This window comes from Mauremys mutica, chromosome 4 (genome assembly GCF_020497125.1).
Source record: "Mauremys mutica isolate MM-2020 ecotype Southern chromosome 4, ASM2049712v1, whole genome shotgun sequence".
Classification (NCBI taxonomy): Eukaryota; Metazoa; Chordata; order Testudines; family Geoemydidae; genus Mauremys; species Mauremys mutica.
The window spans coordinates 69,975,835-69,994,535 of record NC_059075.1 but is presented as its reverse complement, the minus strand read 5'-3'; the positions used below and the strand labels follow the sequence as shown (position 1 = coordinate 69,994,535).

General features: G+C 42.0%; 1 protein-coding gene across 10 annotated transcripts in view; it reads left to right on the top strand.

Moving 5' to 3' along the window:
• The window catches only part of GPHN (gephyrin), a 602,360-nt gene that overhangs the window by 420,158 nt on the left and 163,501 nt on the right, over positions 1–18,701 (top strand). For all 10 annotated transcript variants that reach the window (XM_045012253.1, XM_045012256.1, XM_045012255.1 and 7 more), the window contains one exon: positions 10,515–10,649. In XM_045012253.1, the coding sequence (XP_044868188.1) occupies positions 10,515–10,649 (135 nt within the window). The remainder of the gene's footprint in view (positions 1–10,514; positions 10,650–18,701) is intronic.

Sequence of the window (18,701 nt, the reverse complement as noted above, 5' to 3'; positions counted from 1 at the left end):
TAGCGGGTAGGCTGGGTCCCCGAGGATCACTGTAGGCATCTGCACATCCCCAACCGTTAGTTTGTGGTCCGGGAAGAAAGTACCTGCTTGGAGGCGTTTAAACAGACCAGAGTTCCTGAACACACGCGCGTCATGAACCTTGCCCGCCCACCCAACGAAGATGTTGGTAAAACGTCCCCTATGGTCTACCAGTGCTTGCAGCACCATTGAAAAGTAGCCCTTTCGGTTAATGTACTCGCTGGCCTGGTGGGCTGGTGCCAGGATAGGGATGTGAGTTCCATCTATAGCCCCACCGCAGTTTGGGAATCCCATCGCGGCGAAGCCATCTATGATGTCCTGGACGTTTCCGAGAGTCACTACCTTTGAGAGAAGTTGCTCAACGATTGCGTGGGCTACTTCAATCACAGCAACCCCCACGGTAGATTTGCCCACGCCAAAGTGGTTCGCTACTGACCGGTAGCTGTCTAGCGTTGCAAGTTTCCAGAGGGCTATGGCCACTCGCTTCTGCACACTCAGGGCTGCTCGCATCCGGGTGTCCTGGCGCTTCAGGGCAGGGGACAGCAAGTCACAGAGTTCAAGGAAAGTGCCCTTACGCATCCTGAAGTTCCGCAGCCACTGTGATTCATCCCAGACCTGCAGCACTATGCGGTCCCACCAGTCCGTGCTTGTTTCCCGGGCCCAGAATCGCCGTTCCACACCATGAACTTGACCCATTGCCACCATGATCTCCACTGCGCGGCGTACCCTGCTTTGTGAGAGGTCTGCGCCACTCTGTGAATTCCTGTCCTCACCGCGCTGCCGGAGCCTCCTCGCCCGATTTCTCAGCAGCTGACTGTGGAAGAGGTGGACGATAAGGTGCGAGGAGTTGACAACGGCCATAAGTGCAGCGATGATCGCAGCGGGCTCCATGCTCGCAGTGCTGTGGCGTACGCGCTGTAACTGACAAGAGAAGGGCGCGAACAGATTTCCCGCCGGAGCTTTCAGGGAGGGAGGGCGTGATTGACGGTTCAATGACAACAGTTACCCAAAAGCACCCTCGACACATTTTTCCCCCAGGAGGCATTGGGAGCTCTACCCAGCATTCCAATGGGCAGCAGGGACTGCGGGAACTGTGGGATAGCTTCCCACAGTGCACCGCTTCCAAAGTCGACGCCAGCCCCGTTACTGTGGACTCAGAAATTCGAATTAGTGTATTTACTGTGGATACACAAATTCGACTTCATAAGGTCGAATCCACAAATTCGACTTAAGTAGATTCGAAATAGTCTTGTAGTGTAGACAAGGCCTCACATTCAGATCTTGAGTTCTAGTCCACTTCTCTAACTAATTCCTTTAATATTTTTTAAGTTTTCCCTTTTGAAATCAAGGGCTCTAGTTGCAGATCTATTTTTGTTTATCTTTCCATTTAGTTTAAACTGAATTAACTCATGATCACTTAAACCAAAATTGTCCTCTACGGCCAGTTCTTCTATGAGGTTCTTGCTACTTACCAAAACTAAATCTAAAATGGTATCACCTCTTGTTCATTTCAGGGCTATTTGGTGAAGAAATTTATGAGCTACCACATCCAGAAATATCTGGGCCCTACCATTATTAGTAGTACTTGTTCTCCAATCAATATCTGGCATATTAAAGTCTCCCATAATCACAAAATTTCCAATATTTTTCATTAAAAATAATAAAGATGTCACTATCCATATCCAAATCAAATCTTGGAAGTCTGTAGCAGCCCCCACACAGTGTCGCAGTGCAGCCTCTGTTACCTTTCTTTCCCCATGTGATGTTGACCAAGATTCTATTTTATCCGTTCTATCACTTCTAATTTCCTTATACTCTACCTCATCGTTAATATACAATGCTACTCCACCACCTTTACCTCTATTTCTGTCTTTCTTGAACAGCACATATCCTTCAATATCTATATTCCTGTCATGACAACTATTCCACTATGTTTCTATTATCCCTTCAATACCTAGTTTTACTTCCTGCACCAGTAATTCTAGTTCATCCATTTTGGTACTCAGGCTCCCTGCATTGGTGTACAGACATCTTAGTTGTTTCTGCTTGGCTTTGCCCAGATTCCTTACTTCAGGTACATTTTACTGCCAGTATTGCCTAACTGACAGTTACTATAAGTGGTACTCACACTTTCTTTCCTCATGTTGTCCTTTCTACTACCTTCTATTGTTCCTTTCTCCATTACTGTATCCTCTCCTATTTGATTTTTCTCCTTCTCTGTATTAGAATCAGGTGGGAAGATTACATGAGCATCTCCCAGCCATCTCCCCCAACTTCCATGTTTAAAGCTCTTTTAATCAGATGGGCCATCTCCCATCCCAGATGTCTATTTCCCTCCCTACTCAGGTGGAGTCCATCACAAAAGAACAGTTCTCTGTCCATGAATGCCTCCCAGCAGTTGATCATCCCAAAGCCTTCACTTACACCATAGCCTGAGCCATCTGTTGATCATCATAATCTTATCTCACATTCACTCTCCTCTACAGACAGGTAGAATCCCGCTGAAGATCACCTGAAGATCATTTCTTTAAGCATCTTCCCCAACGTGGTGTAGTTTTCCTTTTAGCCTTCTATCTCCTTCCCTCCATCATCTGCTCCACTCCCCTTTGAAACTCTATTTCAGGGGTCCCCGAGCGCCCGCAGGGACATCTAAATGCGCCCACGTCCTGGCCGGCGGTGGAGCATCCGCCGAAATGCCACCGAATTTCTGCAGCATTTCGGCGGCGACACCTCTCGATGATGTCACTTGTTGGCGGCAAGTGGTGTCATCGAGAGGCATCGCCGCTGGAACGCCGCAGAAATTCGGCGGCATTTTGGTGGATGCTCAACCGCCGCCACGGTCCTTTGTCTGGCACCTGCCAGATGAAAAGGTTGGGGACCACTGTTCTAGTTCCTAGCTGCATCTACATACCTCAAATCTTCTCTTCCATCAGATCTGTCAAGTGGCACTTCCAGTACCCTCTCCAGAATAATGTACATCCCACAGGTGCCACATCCAGTCATCTTCATTGTCTCTTCCCTTCTTCAGGACCCTACCATTTATACTTCTGCAGCTGTCATGGCCTTCCCTCCTAAGCGCCTGTCAAAAAAACAAAAAAAACCTACAAATGCAAAAACCAAAAGCAGACCAATGCATAGCCCCTCCCCTAAACTTCCAATCAAACTCTGTTTTCAGCTCTGTTTTCTGGCTCCCGTGCCACTGCTCCTCTGTGCACAAGTCTTAACTAATCAAGTCAATAATCACAACTTGCCACCTCTCTAAGTATTTTCAGATTGCAGTTTACTGTATGCACCATGGAACAGGTGAGTTTTAAGGATGGAATAAAGAAAGATAAGGTGATGTTTCTTCAGATTTTTCTGGGAGCTTTTCCCACTTGTGAGAGGCAGCATGGGAGAAAGCGTGAAAGTGCTTTTCAGAGAAATGGGCTATCATGGCTGATATCACTGGCAGAGAAAAGACGTGAATTTACCTTGTGATAAGATAAAAAGTTGAACAAGTAGACAGAACTAGATTATCAAGAGTTAGAAAAGTTAGGACAAGAAGTTCATGTTTGGTGCTATGGAAAAGGGAGAGCCAATGTAGGCAGTTGAAATAGAAAAGCATGCAAGGAGTATTGTCTTAGTAGCTTAGAGACTAAGTGGTGAAAGGGAATGAAACAATAATTTATGGGAAATAGGGGGTAAAGGCTGGACTTTTTTAAGATGGAAGAGACCAGGTATGTTTTATGTTGTAAGGGGAAGAACCCTGAGGAGAATGAAAAGTTGAGAAGGGTAAAGGTAGGAGTCAGAGTGGGGTGAGGGAACTCAAGAGATGGAAGGGGATGGAGTCACTGAAGCAGGTGCAGGGGTTAGAGAAAAAACCTGGGAAGCAGCCCCAATGTCTGTGACTGAGGCAAAGGAGGAAAGAGTGATGGGGGGATGGATATAAAAAGAAGAGGGGGCTCTGTGTCTGATTTTTTTTTCTTTGTAGAAACTGACAAGATTTATGCAGAGAGGGAAAGTCCTTATCTCCTTATATTAAAGTCCTTATGGCAGCCTTTCAGTCCCTATCATGACTCATCCCAGACTCTAACCTTCCCTCTTAAGGTTTCTTTGAGACTGAGTTTTGAACCAGAGGGGAATATTCATAAGACTGTCACAACCCTGTTTGGATTCCATTATTCCACTTAATCAATATTCAGTATAATATTAAATAATAATTGCACACCTCTCTGGAGAATTTAAAACAAAGACCCTTTAAAAACACACTCTTATACCCTATATATCAATATTTAAATGAATACCAAACAATTTATACTAGGGCTGTCAAGTGATTGAAAAAATTAATCATGATTAAAAAAATTAAGCACAATTAATCACATTGTTAATAATAGAATACCATTTATTTAAATACGGTAGTTGTGAATGTTTTCTACATTTTCAAATATATTGATTTCAGTTACAACACAGAATACAAAAGTGTACAATGCTCACTTTATATTTATTTTTATTACAAATATTTAACTGTTAAAAAACAAAAGAAATAGTATATTTTAATTCATCTAATACAAGTACTGTAGTGCAATCTCTTTATAATGAAAGTTGAACTTATGTAGAATTATGTAGATTAGCATATCTGGCACGTAAATATCTTGCAACGCCAGCTCCAAAAGTGCCATGTGAACGCCTGTTCTCACTTTCAGGTGACATTGTAAATAAGAAGCAGTCAGCAGTATCTCCTGTAAATGTAAACAAACTTGTTTGTCTTAGCAATTGTCTGAACAAGAAGTAGGACTGAATGGACGTGTAAGCTCTAGTTTTACATTGTTTTGTTTTTGAGTGCAGTTATGTAACAAACAAAAATCTACATCTGTAAGTTACACTTTTATGATAAAGAGATTGAACTACAGTACTTGTATGGGGTGAATTGAAAAATACTATTTATTTTATTTATCATTTTTAAAGTGCAAATATTTGTAATAAAAAATAATATAAAGTGAGCACTGTACACTTTGTATTCTGTGTTGTAATATAAATTAATATATTTTTAAATGTAGAAAAAAATCATAAATATTTCATAAATTTCAATTGGTATTCTATTGCTTAACAGTGTGATTAATCGCGATTAATATTTTAATCGTATTTAATTTTTGTGAGTTAATTGTGTGAGTTAACTGCGATTAATCAACAGCCATACCTTCTAGTTTTTTAATCAAAATGTCATGTGGTACCAAGTCAAATGTCTTTCAGAAGTCCAAGTATATTACATCAACACTTCTACCTATATCAGCCCAATCTGGAATCACAGGAAAACAAGATATCATTAGATTGACAAGATCTGTTTTCTATAAACCCATGTTGATTGGCATTAATTATGTTACTCTCCTTTAATTCTTTATTAATCAAATCCTGTGCCAGTTGTTCCATTATCTTGTCTGGGATCAATGTCAGGCTGACAGGACTATAACTACCTGGGTCATCCCATTTACCCTTTTTTAAAATTGGCACAACATTAGCTTTTTTCCAGTATTCTGGGACTTCCCCAGTGTTCTAAGACTTATTGAAAATCAGCGCGCTCTGAAGCCAACTCTTTTAAAACTCTTGGATGCAAGTTATCCAGACTTTCTGATTTTTACAATGTATAGCTTTAGTAGCTGCTATTTTACATCTTCCCATTATATTTCACATGTAAAATTGGATTACCTTTATTTTTCAGACTCTCATATTTCACAAATGAGTTTCTTAATTAATCTCAAACTTTCCCCCAAATTCTCCTTTGGCAAGAGTTCACACATCAGAAATTTCAGGTGGAGAGATTTTGTTTTGATAAAATTAGTGATAGAAGGGTCACAAGTGGGATTATAAAGAAAAGATAGTTGTAATTTTAGGGCCTGACCCTGAAAGCCCTCATGGGGAGTGACTTTAGTAAACTACACTTGTGAGTAAGGATTATTCATTTGAATAAAGTTTGCATGATTGTGTTAATATTTCATTTGATTCTAAGTCATCAATTTAATACTTTTTTGTTTTCCATTCATTTTTATTAAACTGTTTATTTTCATTCCTCTGAAGCATCCCTAAGAATGTTTTTCTTAGCATTTCAGTCTTCTTCCATGTAATTACACTGTGTAGTGTTTTGTTCCCACTGTAGTCAATACATTGCCTCAACAAATTATTGGTTACTTTTTGATCCCATGTGTCTGATTTATCAAGATTGTATCACTATCAGAGAGGTGGTGTATCTCTAACTTTTGGGGCCATCAGTTCAATAATCATAGAATCATAGAACTGGAAGAGACCTCAAGAGGTCATCTAGTCCAGTCCCCTGCACTCATGGCAGGACTAAGTATTATGTAGACCATTCCTGACAGGTGTTTGTCTAAGCTGCTCTTAAAAACCTCCAATGATGGAGATTCCATAACCTCCCTAGGCAATTTATTCCAGTGTTTAACCACCTTGACAGGAAGTTATTCCTAATGTCCAACCTAAACCTCCCTTGCTGCAATTTAAGCCGATTGCTTCTTGTCCTATCCTCAGAGGTTAACAAGAAAAATTTTTCTCCCTCCTCCTTGTAACAACCTTTTATGTATTTGAAAACGGTTATCACATTCCCTCTCGTCTTCTCTTTTCTAAACTAAACAAACCTGATTTTTTCAATTTCCATCATAGGTCATGTTTTCTAGACCTTTAATCATTTTCTTGCTCTTTTCTGGGCTTTCTACAATTTGTCCACATCTTTCCTGAAATGTGGCACCCAGAACTGGACACAATACTCCATTTGAGGCCTAATCAACGCAGAGTAGAGCGGAAGAATTACTTCTCGTGTCTTGCTTATAACACTCCTGCTAATACGTCCCAGAATTATGTTCACTTTTTTTGCAACAGTGTTACACTGTTGATTCATGCTTAGCTTGTGGTCCACTATGACCCCCAGATCCCTTTCCGCAGTTCTCTTTCCTAGGCAGTCATTTCCCATTTTGTACGTGTGCAACTGATTGTTTCTTTCTAAGTGGAGTACTTTGTATTTGTTCTTATTGAATTTCATCCTATTTACTTCGACCATATCTCCAGTTTGTCCAGATCATTTTGAATTTTGATCCTATTCTCCAAAGCACTTGCAACCCCTCCCAGCTTGGTATCGTCCGCACACTTTATAAGTGTACTCTATGCCATTATCTAAATCATTGATGAAGATATTGAACAGAACTGGACCCAGAACTGATCCCTGTGGGACCCCACTCGTTATGCCCTTCCAGAATGTTTGTGAACCACTGATAACTCTTTGGGAACGGTTTTCCAACCAGTTTTGCACCCACCTTATAGTAGCTTCATCTAGATTGCATTTCCCTAGTGTGTTTATGAGAAGGTCATGCGAGACAGTATCAAAAGCTTTTAGTAAAGTCAAGATCTATCACATCTACCGCTTCCCTCCTATCCAAAAGGGTTGTTACCCTGTCAAAGAAAGCTATCAGGTTGATTTGACATGATTTGTTTTTGACAAATCCATGATGACTGATACTTATCACCTTAATGTCCATATGGTTGCTGTATATACTATTTGCACATTTATGACAATCTGATTTTTAATAAGAATAAAATGTATTTCCAAAAAGCATGTGTTATAGACATAAGAAGGTCTAAGAAAAGGTTTTTAGGATAATGAAAGGTAGTTCCTGGGCCCACTGGCCCTCATCCTAACTCAGGGTTTGAAAAACCCACTACTTCATTTATTTCTTTCCCCAACCAGTGGGTCCTCAGACATTAATTTCCAGAGAATCTGTTTTATTAGGTATTTTAGTTAGGTATCTTGCCATATGGGCTGTGACAATAATCTTCTGAATGTGAACAGATGCATTAATATCTTTCTCAATCTGTAGACAGAGGGTTCCAATGCATCTTTAGCTGCTCATAGCATTCACAAATGCCAGCAGAATGAAATTAACTCAGCTGCAGTCAGTGTCACCAATTCATAATCCTGTGTTTAGCAGTGAAACGGGCCAGAATTATCTCCATATCACCCTGCTGACTGGGAAAGTTGTGAGCAACAGAAAAGACAGGCACTCAAGCTAATCATTAGAGGATACGAAGAAGGAACCTGGCCAGCTGGGGGGCCATCACTTCAAACATACAAACCCATATACCTAACATCCAGGAGACTAGGAGAGGAGGAGATATCCATAAACAACTCATCCTTGCAACCGCAAGGTGGCTGGTGGAAGGGCAGAGTAGGAGAAAACTATTCCTTTGCAGAAGGCAGGAAAGGAGAGGAGGAACACATTCATGAAGAACTCCCTACCATTGTGATAGTCAAGAAGACTGTCAAGAACACGGTGAGGAAAAGAGAGATCGTTCTACTTTCCAGCAGTGGAGGGTGGGAGTGGAAAGGGAAGCTTCATAGTTATCAGACACCTAGGGCTAAATTCATTCCTGCTGTGGGGTATGTACCAGGACAGGGACTAAGAGGAGGCAGCTTATGCCTTTCCTATTAAAGTCCATTGTTCAGGTTAGGACAGGCATCAAGGCTACTCAAATTGCACCCCCATTTCAGTGGCCCCTATATTCCATTTCAGATGCAAAGTCACCAGGACAGTAAGAATACCCTGGCCAGGCCGCTTCTTGTCCCCAGTCTACCTGCTTCTTTCTCTGCTCTGCTTCCACTTCTCCTCCAAATTCAGATGTCCTTTATGTCAAAAACTCTTGTGAAGGGGGTATTCATTGGTTGCCCTGCAGCCCCTAGTAGCCAGAAGCTCATTAAAAAGATGCCTGAATAGGATCCAGATTGCAGCACCCTGACAAGCCCACCTCTTTCACAGCACCTGAAGGTAGAGATCTGGCTTCTCACCAAGGCTTTGCCCCTTGTTCTCACTTGTGCCCACCACCGAAACATCTTTCATGTTGGCCTTTGGCTAGTCTTAGGTCTTGTACTCTGGCTAGTGGAAACTGATGATTATTCTTTTGGAAATTGAAAATAGGATACTGTATTGATCCATTAGACTGTGAAACTCTCATTGAGGAGCGAAATTTAAAAAATATTATTCTAAAGCTCTAATGTATTGTTGCTGGTGTTCCAGGATCAACTCTACACCATACTGTCGGTTGTGATTGGGGAGTAAATACCACTAAATAAGGGCAATTTGGCCAAATAGCCAAGTTGTCTCAGAAAAAGGAGGAGATTAAAATAATGGAGTGCGACTTTGAAGACGGCTGTAGGGAAAACATTATACGGTATAGGGAAAATATATTACAGAATATATTGTAGAACCAGCCCTCACAGCTCTTAGAACTCACTTCTCTGACTTTTGGAACTCAAAAGTCATGTTTTATATGTCTTACAAGACTATAAAAACATGAAAAAATGAATGAATAATTTGAACAGGCAGTCCAATTATAATAGACAATTTTGTATCTCTGGTTGATTGGATCTAAGTATTACAGTGATAGGAAGGTAGAAGCTTTCTGAAACTTACTATTTTAGAAGCAAGAAAATCTGTTTCTTAAATTCACTGTGTTTCCACTTGTCCTTGGGATTGGATAGAAAACTGAACAAAAGAGCTAGAAAGAGAAAACTAAAGGCTAGATTTACTTTCATAACCCAGCATGCGTAATTAAATAGTTAGGTTTGCTCATAAACTGGTATAAATCATCATAGTTCCATTTCTTTCAAAGGAGCTACACTGATTTACACCAGCTAAGGATCTGGCCCTTAAATTGCAGTTCATAAATGGCAGGCCAGAGTATTTGAAAACAAATGACATATGGAAAACAAAAGACCAAGGCACAGCAATGGGTTGGTAAAGATAAAGTTTGTTGTGCTGCTGCCCTTGCTCTGTTTTCTCTCTGGATAAATATAATACTTTAAGTTCCAGAGCTATAAACTCAGCACCCTTCATCAACACCAAATTCACTTAATTTTTTTTTAGAAGAAACAATAACTTCACTACATGAAATAAAAAGGAATATGTATTCAGTTCTTGACCTCTGTTCTTAGATTGTCAATAGGAGGATCAATTAATGCTTCATGTGGTACTGGTTTTGTGATTGGGACAACAGTCCACTAGGAACTGGATTGGGAGTCTTAACTCCTTTAGACAGGCCATGAAAGAACCGTTGTGTGGTGGTAATCTTTGGGTCATTATTGGCTTGTGTTGGATTTGAACCTTAGTTCTAGAGGCAAAAAGTTGCATGTCTTGCTGCCAGTCCCCTGACCCTTTTAGTCCCCTCCCCCATTGAATTGTTTGTTTGTTTATATTGTGGTGTATCAGAATGCAGTCCTGAATTTTTCAAGACAAATTGTGGTATGTCCAAGCATCTCTGGTTAGAGTCTGACCTTATATTTGCTGATAGATTGTTTTGGAACTACAAAGGTGCAATTCTTGCCACCAGAACAGAATTCTGAAGAAGGCTGAGCAGAGAGACATGGGGTATTTTAAGTAGTTTTGGATTCAGATGCAAGATTTTGAATAATTTTTAAGTACAATATATTTTGGACTGTTAACTGCATCTCTTGTCCTGTTCAGATTCCAGACTCCATCATTTCTCGTGGTGTTCAGGTGCTCCCACGAGACACAGCCTCTCTCAGCACTACTCCTTCAGAATCTCCTCGTGCCCAGGCCACCTCTCGTCTCTCCACTGCATCCTGCCCAACACCAAAAGTAAGTGCAGTGCCTTGCCATCTCCCAGTGTTCGGATGTATAATCTGATTGATAGTTCCCTTCCGCTGGTGAAGGTAGGATCGCATGCAAGATTATGCTGTTGAAAATGACAAATGAATGAAAAATAGTGTAGTACATTCCTATGTGTATTGTTACACAAATTACAGTGTGGGGCCAGCAATAGGTTACGAAAGGTCTTGTATAATTTTGTGGCTCCTGTATTGAACCATTGCTGCAGCTCCTATTTGCCAATAGTGAAGCATATTACATATATGAAAGCACTTGTCTTCTGTTATCTATTGCAATATTGATCATGAGTATGAGAATGTTAATCCTTTGAAATTCTCTGTTCGCTGAATACTGCAGATAACTCTGCCACTGAATAACAGGATTAAACTAATAGAGTACTTTCACTAAAAGGATGTGTGCATATTTATAACCTGGGCTGGGGCAGCTCTTTGCCTCAATATAATACTGATGAAGCCAACTTGTTTTGCTTTAACTTGGATACTTGCTGCCTGATATTTGAAAACAACTCTAAATTGACTAGAAAGAAAGTTTTAATGCCAACCTTTTGGGATTATTATTCAATTCTTGCAGATTATTCCATGCTGGTTTAATTTATTCAGGTGAACTCCGTTTATATGTGTTTTATATCAGACCTTAAAGACAGTAAATTGGAAGCTAAGGAAATGAACTAGTTGCAAGACCAGTAATGATCATGATTACTTTCTGCTGGAGAGTTCTCCATTTGTGTTCAGCTAGTGTTGTTCATATTACAAAGTTCTCTTTTTGATGTACGTTATACTAACATGTTAAAAGACTTGTAGCAAATGACAAACAGCATTCCTTCTCATCTAATTGATCATGATCCTTAGAGATTATTCTGCTTGCTAAAATGATTGCAGATGTCTGACTATACATTTTTCTTGCTATCTCATTTCTTTTCTGTCAGCAATTTAGATTAACCTGTAGCCACCCATGGAGCTGTCTCAGTTTAACATTTTTGACAGTTTTATGAACTGCACGCTTTGACTATAATAGAATTTTGGTGGAAGCATGTGGTGGACTTCACTAAGCAGTTCATTGCTTTCAAAACAAGATTCAGTGAAACCTTCAGCTTTGCTTGATTTTGTTTCTTGCATTTGCTTTCCAAAATAAATTGTCACTTACAGGATGGTCTCATTAAAATACAGCCTGGAAGGGTATTAAATAGGAATACCCAGGACAGAGGAGGAATGCACAACCCAGGAGAGGAAAACTGTGGGCCCAATACCCACAGTTTGTGCCTTTTGAAAAGATTTTGAAGCAGGAGTGGCCACACACAAAAAAAGCACAGGAGGCCAATAAAAGGCCTAAACAATATTCATTATACTATAGAGAGACTCCCAATGAAATTGAAGTAGTTAAAGCAATATATGGCAAAGGGAAGGAGCACAGTGTGCCAACTCTGAAACAGAATCCACACCATTGGACAGTCTTCATGAGATATGGGGTTATACAAGGAAGCTAGAGGGAAACGCGAAGCACATGGTGAGATTGAGGTTTTTCCATATGAAGTTGGTTGGAATAAGTCCCCACTATACAAGGACCACCATTTTGTAAACTTAATTTAGCCCATGTTTAATTGTCATTTCTTACCGGAAACTCAACTGTATTTTCAAGACAGGCTAAATCACTGAGCACCTTCTAGATAGAATTGCTGTGCCAGATCAGACCACTTGTCCAATTATTCCAGTATTGTACTTCCAGCAGTAGCCAGTACAAGCTGCTTCAGAGGAAGGTTCAGGAAAACCCAGCAATAGACAGTTTGGGAATAATTTGCACACCGGAAAACTTTCTTAATCTCCAATATTTAGAGGTTGGATTAAAAACTTGATATTTTATTTCCCATAGAAAGCTCTTGGGTTTTTTTTATTCATTACCGTAAAAATTAAGGTTATTCTTGTTATCCATATAAATGTTTTGTCATCTTTTAAATCCTGCTAAATTTTCAAGAAACGGATAGCTACCAAATATAATAGAGTATACGGTTCTTGCCCGTTCCTTAGGGAATACTCATGTTTCTTGGTATCTCTACAATTTTCATTATTTTTTCCTTTGGAACCTGGATTTCTAATCATACAACATGCATGCAAATTTCGCTGGAGCTGATATCAGAGCTCTTGACTCACCCAGGTAATGGGGTTAACTATAAATTCTAATCTGTAACATGCAATTGATTTGTTAGAATCTGTTTATTTTAATCTGCAAGTGTTTAACATATGTATAATTTCATATTCCTGTTTTTGAAGTTCACGTTAGATTATGGAGAATCTTAAACACACACATACAGGGATTATAGTGTAAAATAGAGAAGCCTTAGCAGAAGGCAGCTCACAATCCACATAATTATACACATAAATCACAACTCCCATCAACATATTAACATAGAAAACTATTTCCTCAAGGGTATGGGACAAAAGATTTCTTTATGAGCTACAAACTCCAGTCTATCTTATTATATCCATTAAAAGTGTATTTTTGTCCTATGTACCACAACCTCAGTAACTCTTAACTGATTCTGCTCGTTTAGCAAAAGATCATGTGACCCTCTCAGTCAAGAACCATGCTTCAGCAATTATAGTAACAACTATGCTGGATTAATATACATGCAGATTCAGAAGGGATGGGTTATGAAAGGTATGTTAGGATTATGGGGTAGGGTTGTTGATAGTCTTGGTTGGTTAGGTGGGTAAGGAAAAGTTTATAACCTCTCATAAGCTTATTTTGAAAAAATGTATATATTATATATGCATGTATAGCATGTGGTCAGACATTTTAAAAGTCAAAATATTTTAAAAATTAATTTTCTCAGTTTTTGCAGTTTCTCCCACATTTTCTGAAATTTTGCCACTAACACAGCACTAACTATAGACTAATGAGCTCCACATATGTATTTAGAATCAGCAAAGAATCCTGTGGCACCTTATAGACTAACAGACATTTTGCAGCATGAGCTTTCGTGGGTGAATACCCACTTCTTCAGATGCAAGTGGTGGAAATTTCCTGGGGCAGGTATATATAAGCAAGCAAGAAGCAAGCTAGAGATAACGAGGTTAGATCAATCAGGGTGGATGAGGCCCTGTTCTAGCAGTTGAGGTGTGAAAACCAAGGGAGGAGAAACTGGTTCTGTAATTGGCAAGCCATTCACAGTCTTTGTTTAGTCCTGAACTGATGGTGTCAAATTTGCAGATGAACTGGAGCTCAGCAGTTTCTCTTTGAAGTCTGGTCCTAAAGTTTTTTTGCTGTAGGATGGCCACCTTAAGATCTGCTATTGTGTGGCCAGGGAGGTTGAAGTGTTCTCCTACAGGTTTTTGTATATTGCCATTCCTAATGTCTGATTTGTGTCCATTTATCCTTTTCCTTAGAGACTGTCCAGTTTGGCCGATGTACATAGCAGAGGGGCATTGCTGGCATATGATGGCATATATTACATTGGTGGAAGTGCAGGTGAATGAACCGGTGATGTTGTGGCTGATCTGGTTTGGTCCTGTGATGGTGTTGCTGGTGTAGATATGTGGGCAGAGTTGGCATCGAGGTTTGTTGCATGGATTAGTTCCTGAGCTAGAGTTACTATGGTGTGGTGTGCAGTTGCTGGTGAGAATATGCTTCAGGTTGGCAGGTTGTCTGTGGGCGAGAACTGGTCTGCCACCCAAGGCCTGTGAAAGTGTGGGATCATTGTCCAGGATGGGTTGTAGATCCCTGATGATGCGTTGTAGGGGTTTTAGCTGGGGACTGTATGTGATGGCCAGTGGAGTCCTGTTGGTTTCTTTCTTGGGTTTGTCTTCCAGTAGGAGGCTTCTGGGTACACGTCTGGCTCTGTTGATCTGTTTCCTTATTTCCTCGTGTGGGTACTGTAGTCTTGAGAATGCTTGGTGGAGATTTTCTAGGTGTTGGTCTCTGTCTGCAGGGTTAGAGCAGATACGGTTGTACCTCAGTGCTTGGCTGTAGACAATGGATCTTGTGGTGTGTCCGGGATGGAAGCTGGAGGCATGAAGGTAGGCATAGCGGTCGGTAGGTTTTGGTATAGGGTGGTGTTGATGTGACCATCACTTATTTGCACCGTGGTGTCTAGGAAGTGGACCTCCCATGTAGATTGGTCCAGGCTGAGGTTGATGGAGGGGTGGAAGCTGTTGAAATCGTGGTGGAATTTTTCCAGAGTCTCCTTCCCATGGGTCCAGATGATGAAGATGTCATCGATGTAGCGTAGGTAGAGAAGGGGCGTGAGTGGACGGGAGCTGAGGAAGCGTTGTTCCAGGTCGGCCATAAAAATATTGGCATATTGTGGGGCCATACGGGTGCCCATAGCGGTGCCACTGATCTGGAGATATATATTGTCAGCAAATTTGAAATAGTTGTGTGTGAGGATAAAGCCACAGAGCTCAGCAACCAGGTGTGCTGTGGCATCATCAGGGATACTGTTCCTGACAGCTTGTATTCCATCAGTATGTGGGATGTTTGTGTAGAGAGCCTCTACATCCATGGTGGCCAGGATGGTGTTTTCTGGAAGGTCACCAATGCATTGTAGTTTCCTCAGGAAATCAGTGGTCTCACGGAGATAGCTGGGAGTGCTGGTAGCATAGGGTCTGAGTAGAGAGTCTACATATCCAGACAGTCCTTCAGTGAGAGTTCCAATGCCCGAGATGATGGGGCGTCCAGGATTTCCGGGTTTGTGGATCTTGGGTAGTAGATAGAATAACCCTGGTCGGGGCTCTAAGGGTATGTTGATTAGTTCTGGTGTTAGTGTAGGGAGTGTCCTGAGTAGATGGTGCAGTTTCTTAGTGTATTCCTCAGTGGGATCTGAGGGAAGTAGCCTGTAAAATTTAGTATTGGAGAGTTGTCTGGCGGCCTCCTTTTGGTAGTCAGACCTGTTCATGATGACAACAGCACCTCCTTTATCAGCCTCTTTGATTATAATGTCAGGATGGTTTCTGAGGCTGTGGATGGCATTGCGTTCTGCACGACTTAGGTTGTGAGGCAAGCGATGTTGTTTTTCCACAATTTCTGCCTGTGCACGTCGGCGGAAGCATTCAATGTATAGGTCCAGACTGTCATTTCGACCCTCAGGAGGAGTCCATGTGGAGTTCTTCTTCTTGTGCTGTTGGTGGGAGGGTAACTGTGTATCCGTGCGCTGTTCAGTGTTGTCCTGAAAGAATTCTTTGAGTCGGAGACGGCGAAAGTAGGCTTCCAGATCACCGCAGAACTGTATCATATTGGTGGGGGTGGCAGGGCAGAAAGAGAGTCCCCGAGATAGGACAGACTGTTCTTCTGGGCTGAGTGTGTGGTTGGATAGATTGACGATATTGCTGGAGAGAGCTCCTTTCCAAATGCAAACGGATGGACATCATACCTAATGGACTAAAGGTAAAAAATCCACTACTATCTACATACTACACAGACCACAGTGAGAGATTATGCCATACTCTATCGAAGAAACTGAGGAACCACCTGATCAGCATCCTATACAGCAAACAGGAAAACATCAAAAAAGAGCTCTCCAACCTGGAGACTCTCATCAATAACCAAACTTCCATACAAACGGACTTCACTAAAATACGACAGGATATCTACATTACTCACTTCACCTCTCTACAAAGGAAAAAGGACTGTAAGCTGTCTAAACTCCTACCTGCCACATGGGGCCACAACCGTGGTACCCCTAACCCACCCAGCAATATCGTCAATCTATCCAACCACACACTCAGCCCAGAAGAACAGTCTGTCCTATCTCGGGGACTCTCTTTCTGCCCTGCCACCCCCACCAATATGATACAGTTCTGCGGTGATCTGGAAGCCTACTTTCGCCGTCTCCGACTCAAAGAATTCTTTCAGGACAACACTGAACAGCGCACGGATACACAGTTACCCTCCCACCAACAGCACAAGAAGAAGAACTCCACATGGACTCCTCCTGAGGGTCGAAATGACAGTCTGGACCTATACATTGAATGCTTCCGCCGACGTGCACAGGCAGAAATTGTGGAAAAACAACATCGCTTGCCTCACAACCTAAGTCGTGCAGAACGCAATGCCATCCACAGCCTCAGAAACCATCCTGACATTATAATCAAAGAGGCTGATAAAGGAGGTGCTGTTGTCATCATGAACAGGTCTGACTACCAAAAGGAGGCCGCCAGACAACTCTCCAATACTAAATTTTACAGGCTACTTCCCTCAGATCCCACTGAGGAATACACTAAGAAACTGCACCATCTACTCAGGACACTCCCTACACTAACACCAGAACTAATCAACATACCCTTAGAGCCCCGACCAGGGTTATTCTATCTACTACCCAAGATCCACAAACCCGGAAATCCTGGACGCCCCATCATCTCGGGCATTGGAACTCTCACTGAAGGACTGTCTGGATATGTAGACTCTCTACTCAGACCCTATGCTACCAGCACTCCCAGCTATCTCCGTGAGACCACTGATTTCCTGAGGAAACTACAATGCATTGGTGACCTTCCAGAAAACACCATCCTGGCCACCATGGATGTAGAGGCTCTCTACACAAACATCCCACATACTGATGGAATACAAGCTGTCAGGAACAGTATCCCTGATGATGCCACAGCACACCTGGTTGCTGAGCTCTGTGGCTTTATCCTCACACACAACTATTTCAAATTTGCTGACAATATATATCTCCAGATCAGTGGCACCGCTATGGGCACCCGTATGGCCCCACAATATGCCAATATTTTTATGGCCGACCTGGAACAACGCTTCCTCAGCTCCCGTCCACTCACGCCCCTTCTCTACCTACGCTACATCGATGACATCTTCATCATCTGGACCCATGGGAAGGAGACTCTGGAAAAATTCCACCACGATTTCAACAGCTTCCACCCCTCCATCAACCTCAGCCTGGACCAATCTACATGGGAGGTCCACTTCCTAGACACCACGGTGCAAATAAGTGATGGTCACATCAACACCTCCCTATACCGAAAACCTACCGACCGCTATGCCTACCTTCATGCCTCCAGCTTCCATCCCGGACACACCACAAGATCCATTGTCTACAGCCAAGCACTGAGGTACAACCGTATCTGCTCTAACCCTGCAGACAGAGACCAACACCTAGAAAATCTCCACCAAGCATTCTCAAGACTACAGTACCCACACGAGGAAATAAGGAAACAGATCAACAGAGCCAGACGTGTACCCAGAAGCCTCCTACTGGAAGACAAACCCAAGAAAGAAACCACAGGACTCCACTGGCCATCACATACAGTCCCCAGCTAAAACCCCTACAACGCATCATCAGGGATCTACAACCCATCCTGGACAATGATCCCACACTTTCACAGGCCTTGGGTGGCAGACCAGTTCTCGCCCACAGACAACCTGCCAACCTGAAGCATATTCTCACCAGCAACTGCACACCACACCATAGTAACTCTAGCTCAGGAACTAATCCATGCAACAAACCTCGATGCCAACTCTGCCCACATATCTACACCAGCAACACCATCACAGGACCAAACCAGATCAGCCACAACATCACCGGTTCATTCACCTGCACTTCCACCAATGTAATATATGCCATCATATGCCAGCAATGCCCCTCTGCTATGTACATCGGCCAAACTGGACAGTCTCTAAGGAAAAGGATAAATGGACACAAATCAGACATTAGGAATGGCAATATACAAAAACCTGTAGGAGAACACTTCAACCTCCCTGGCCACACAATAGCAGATCTTAAGGTGGCCATCCTACAGCAAAAAAACTTTAGGACCAGACTTCAAAGAGAAACTGCTGAGCTCCAGTTCATCTGCAAATTTGACACCATCAGTTCAGGACTAAACAAAGACTGTGAATGGCTTGCCAATTACAGAACCAGTTTCTCCTCCCTTGGTTTTCACACCTCAACTGCTAGAACAGGGCCTCATCCACCCTGATTGATCTAACCTCGTTATCTCTAGCTTGCTTCTTGCTTGCTTATATATACCTGCCCCAGGAAATTTCCACCACTTGCATCTGAAGAAGTGGGTATTC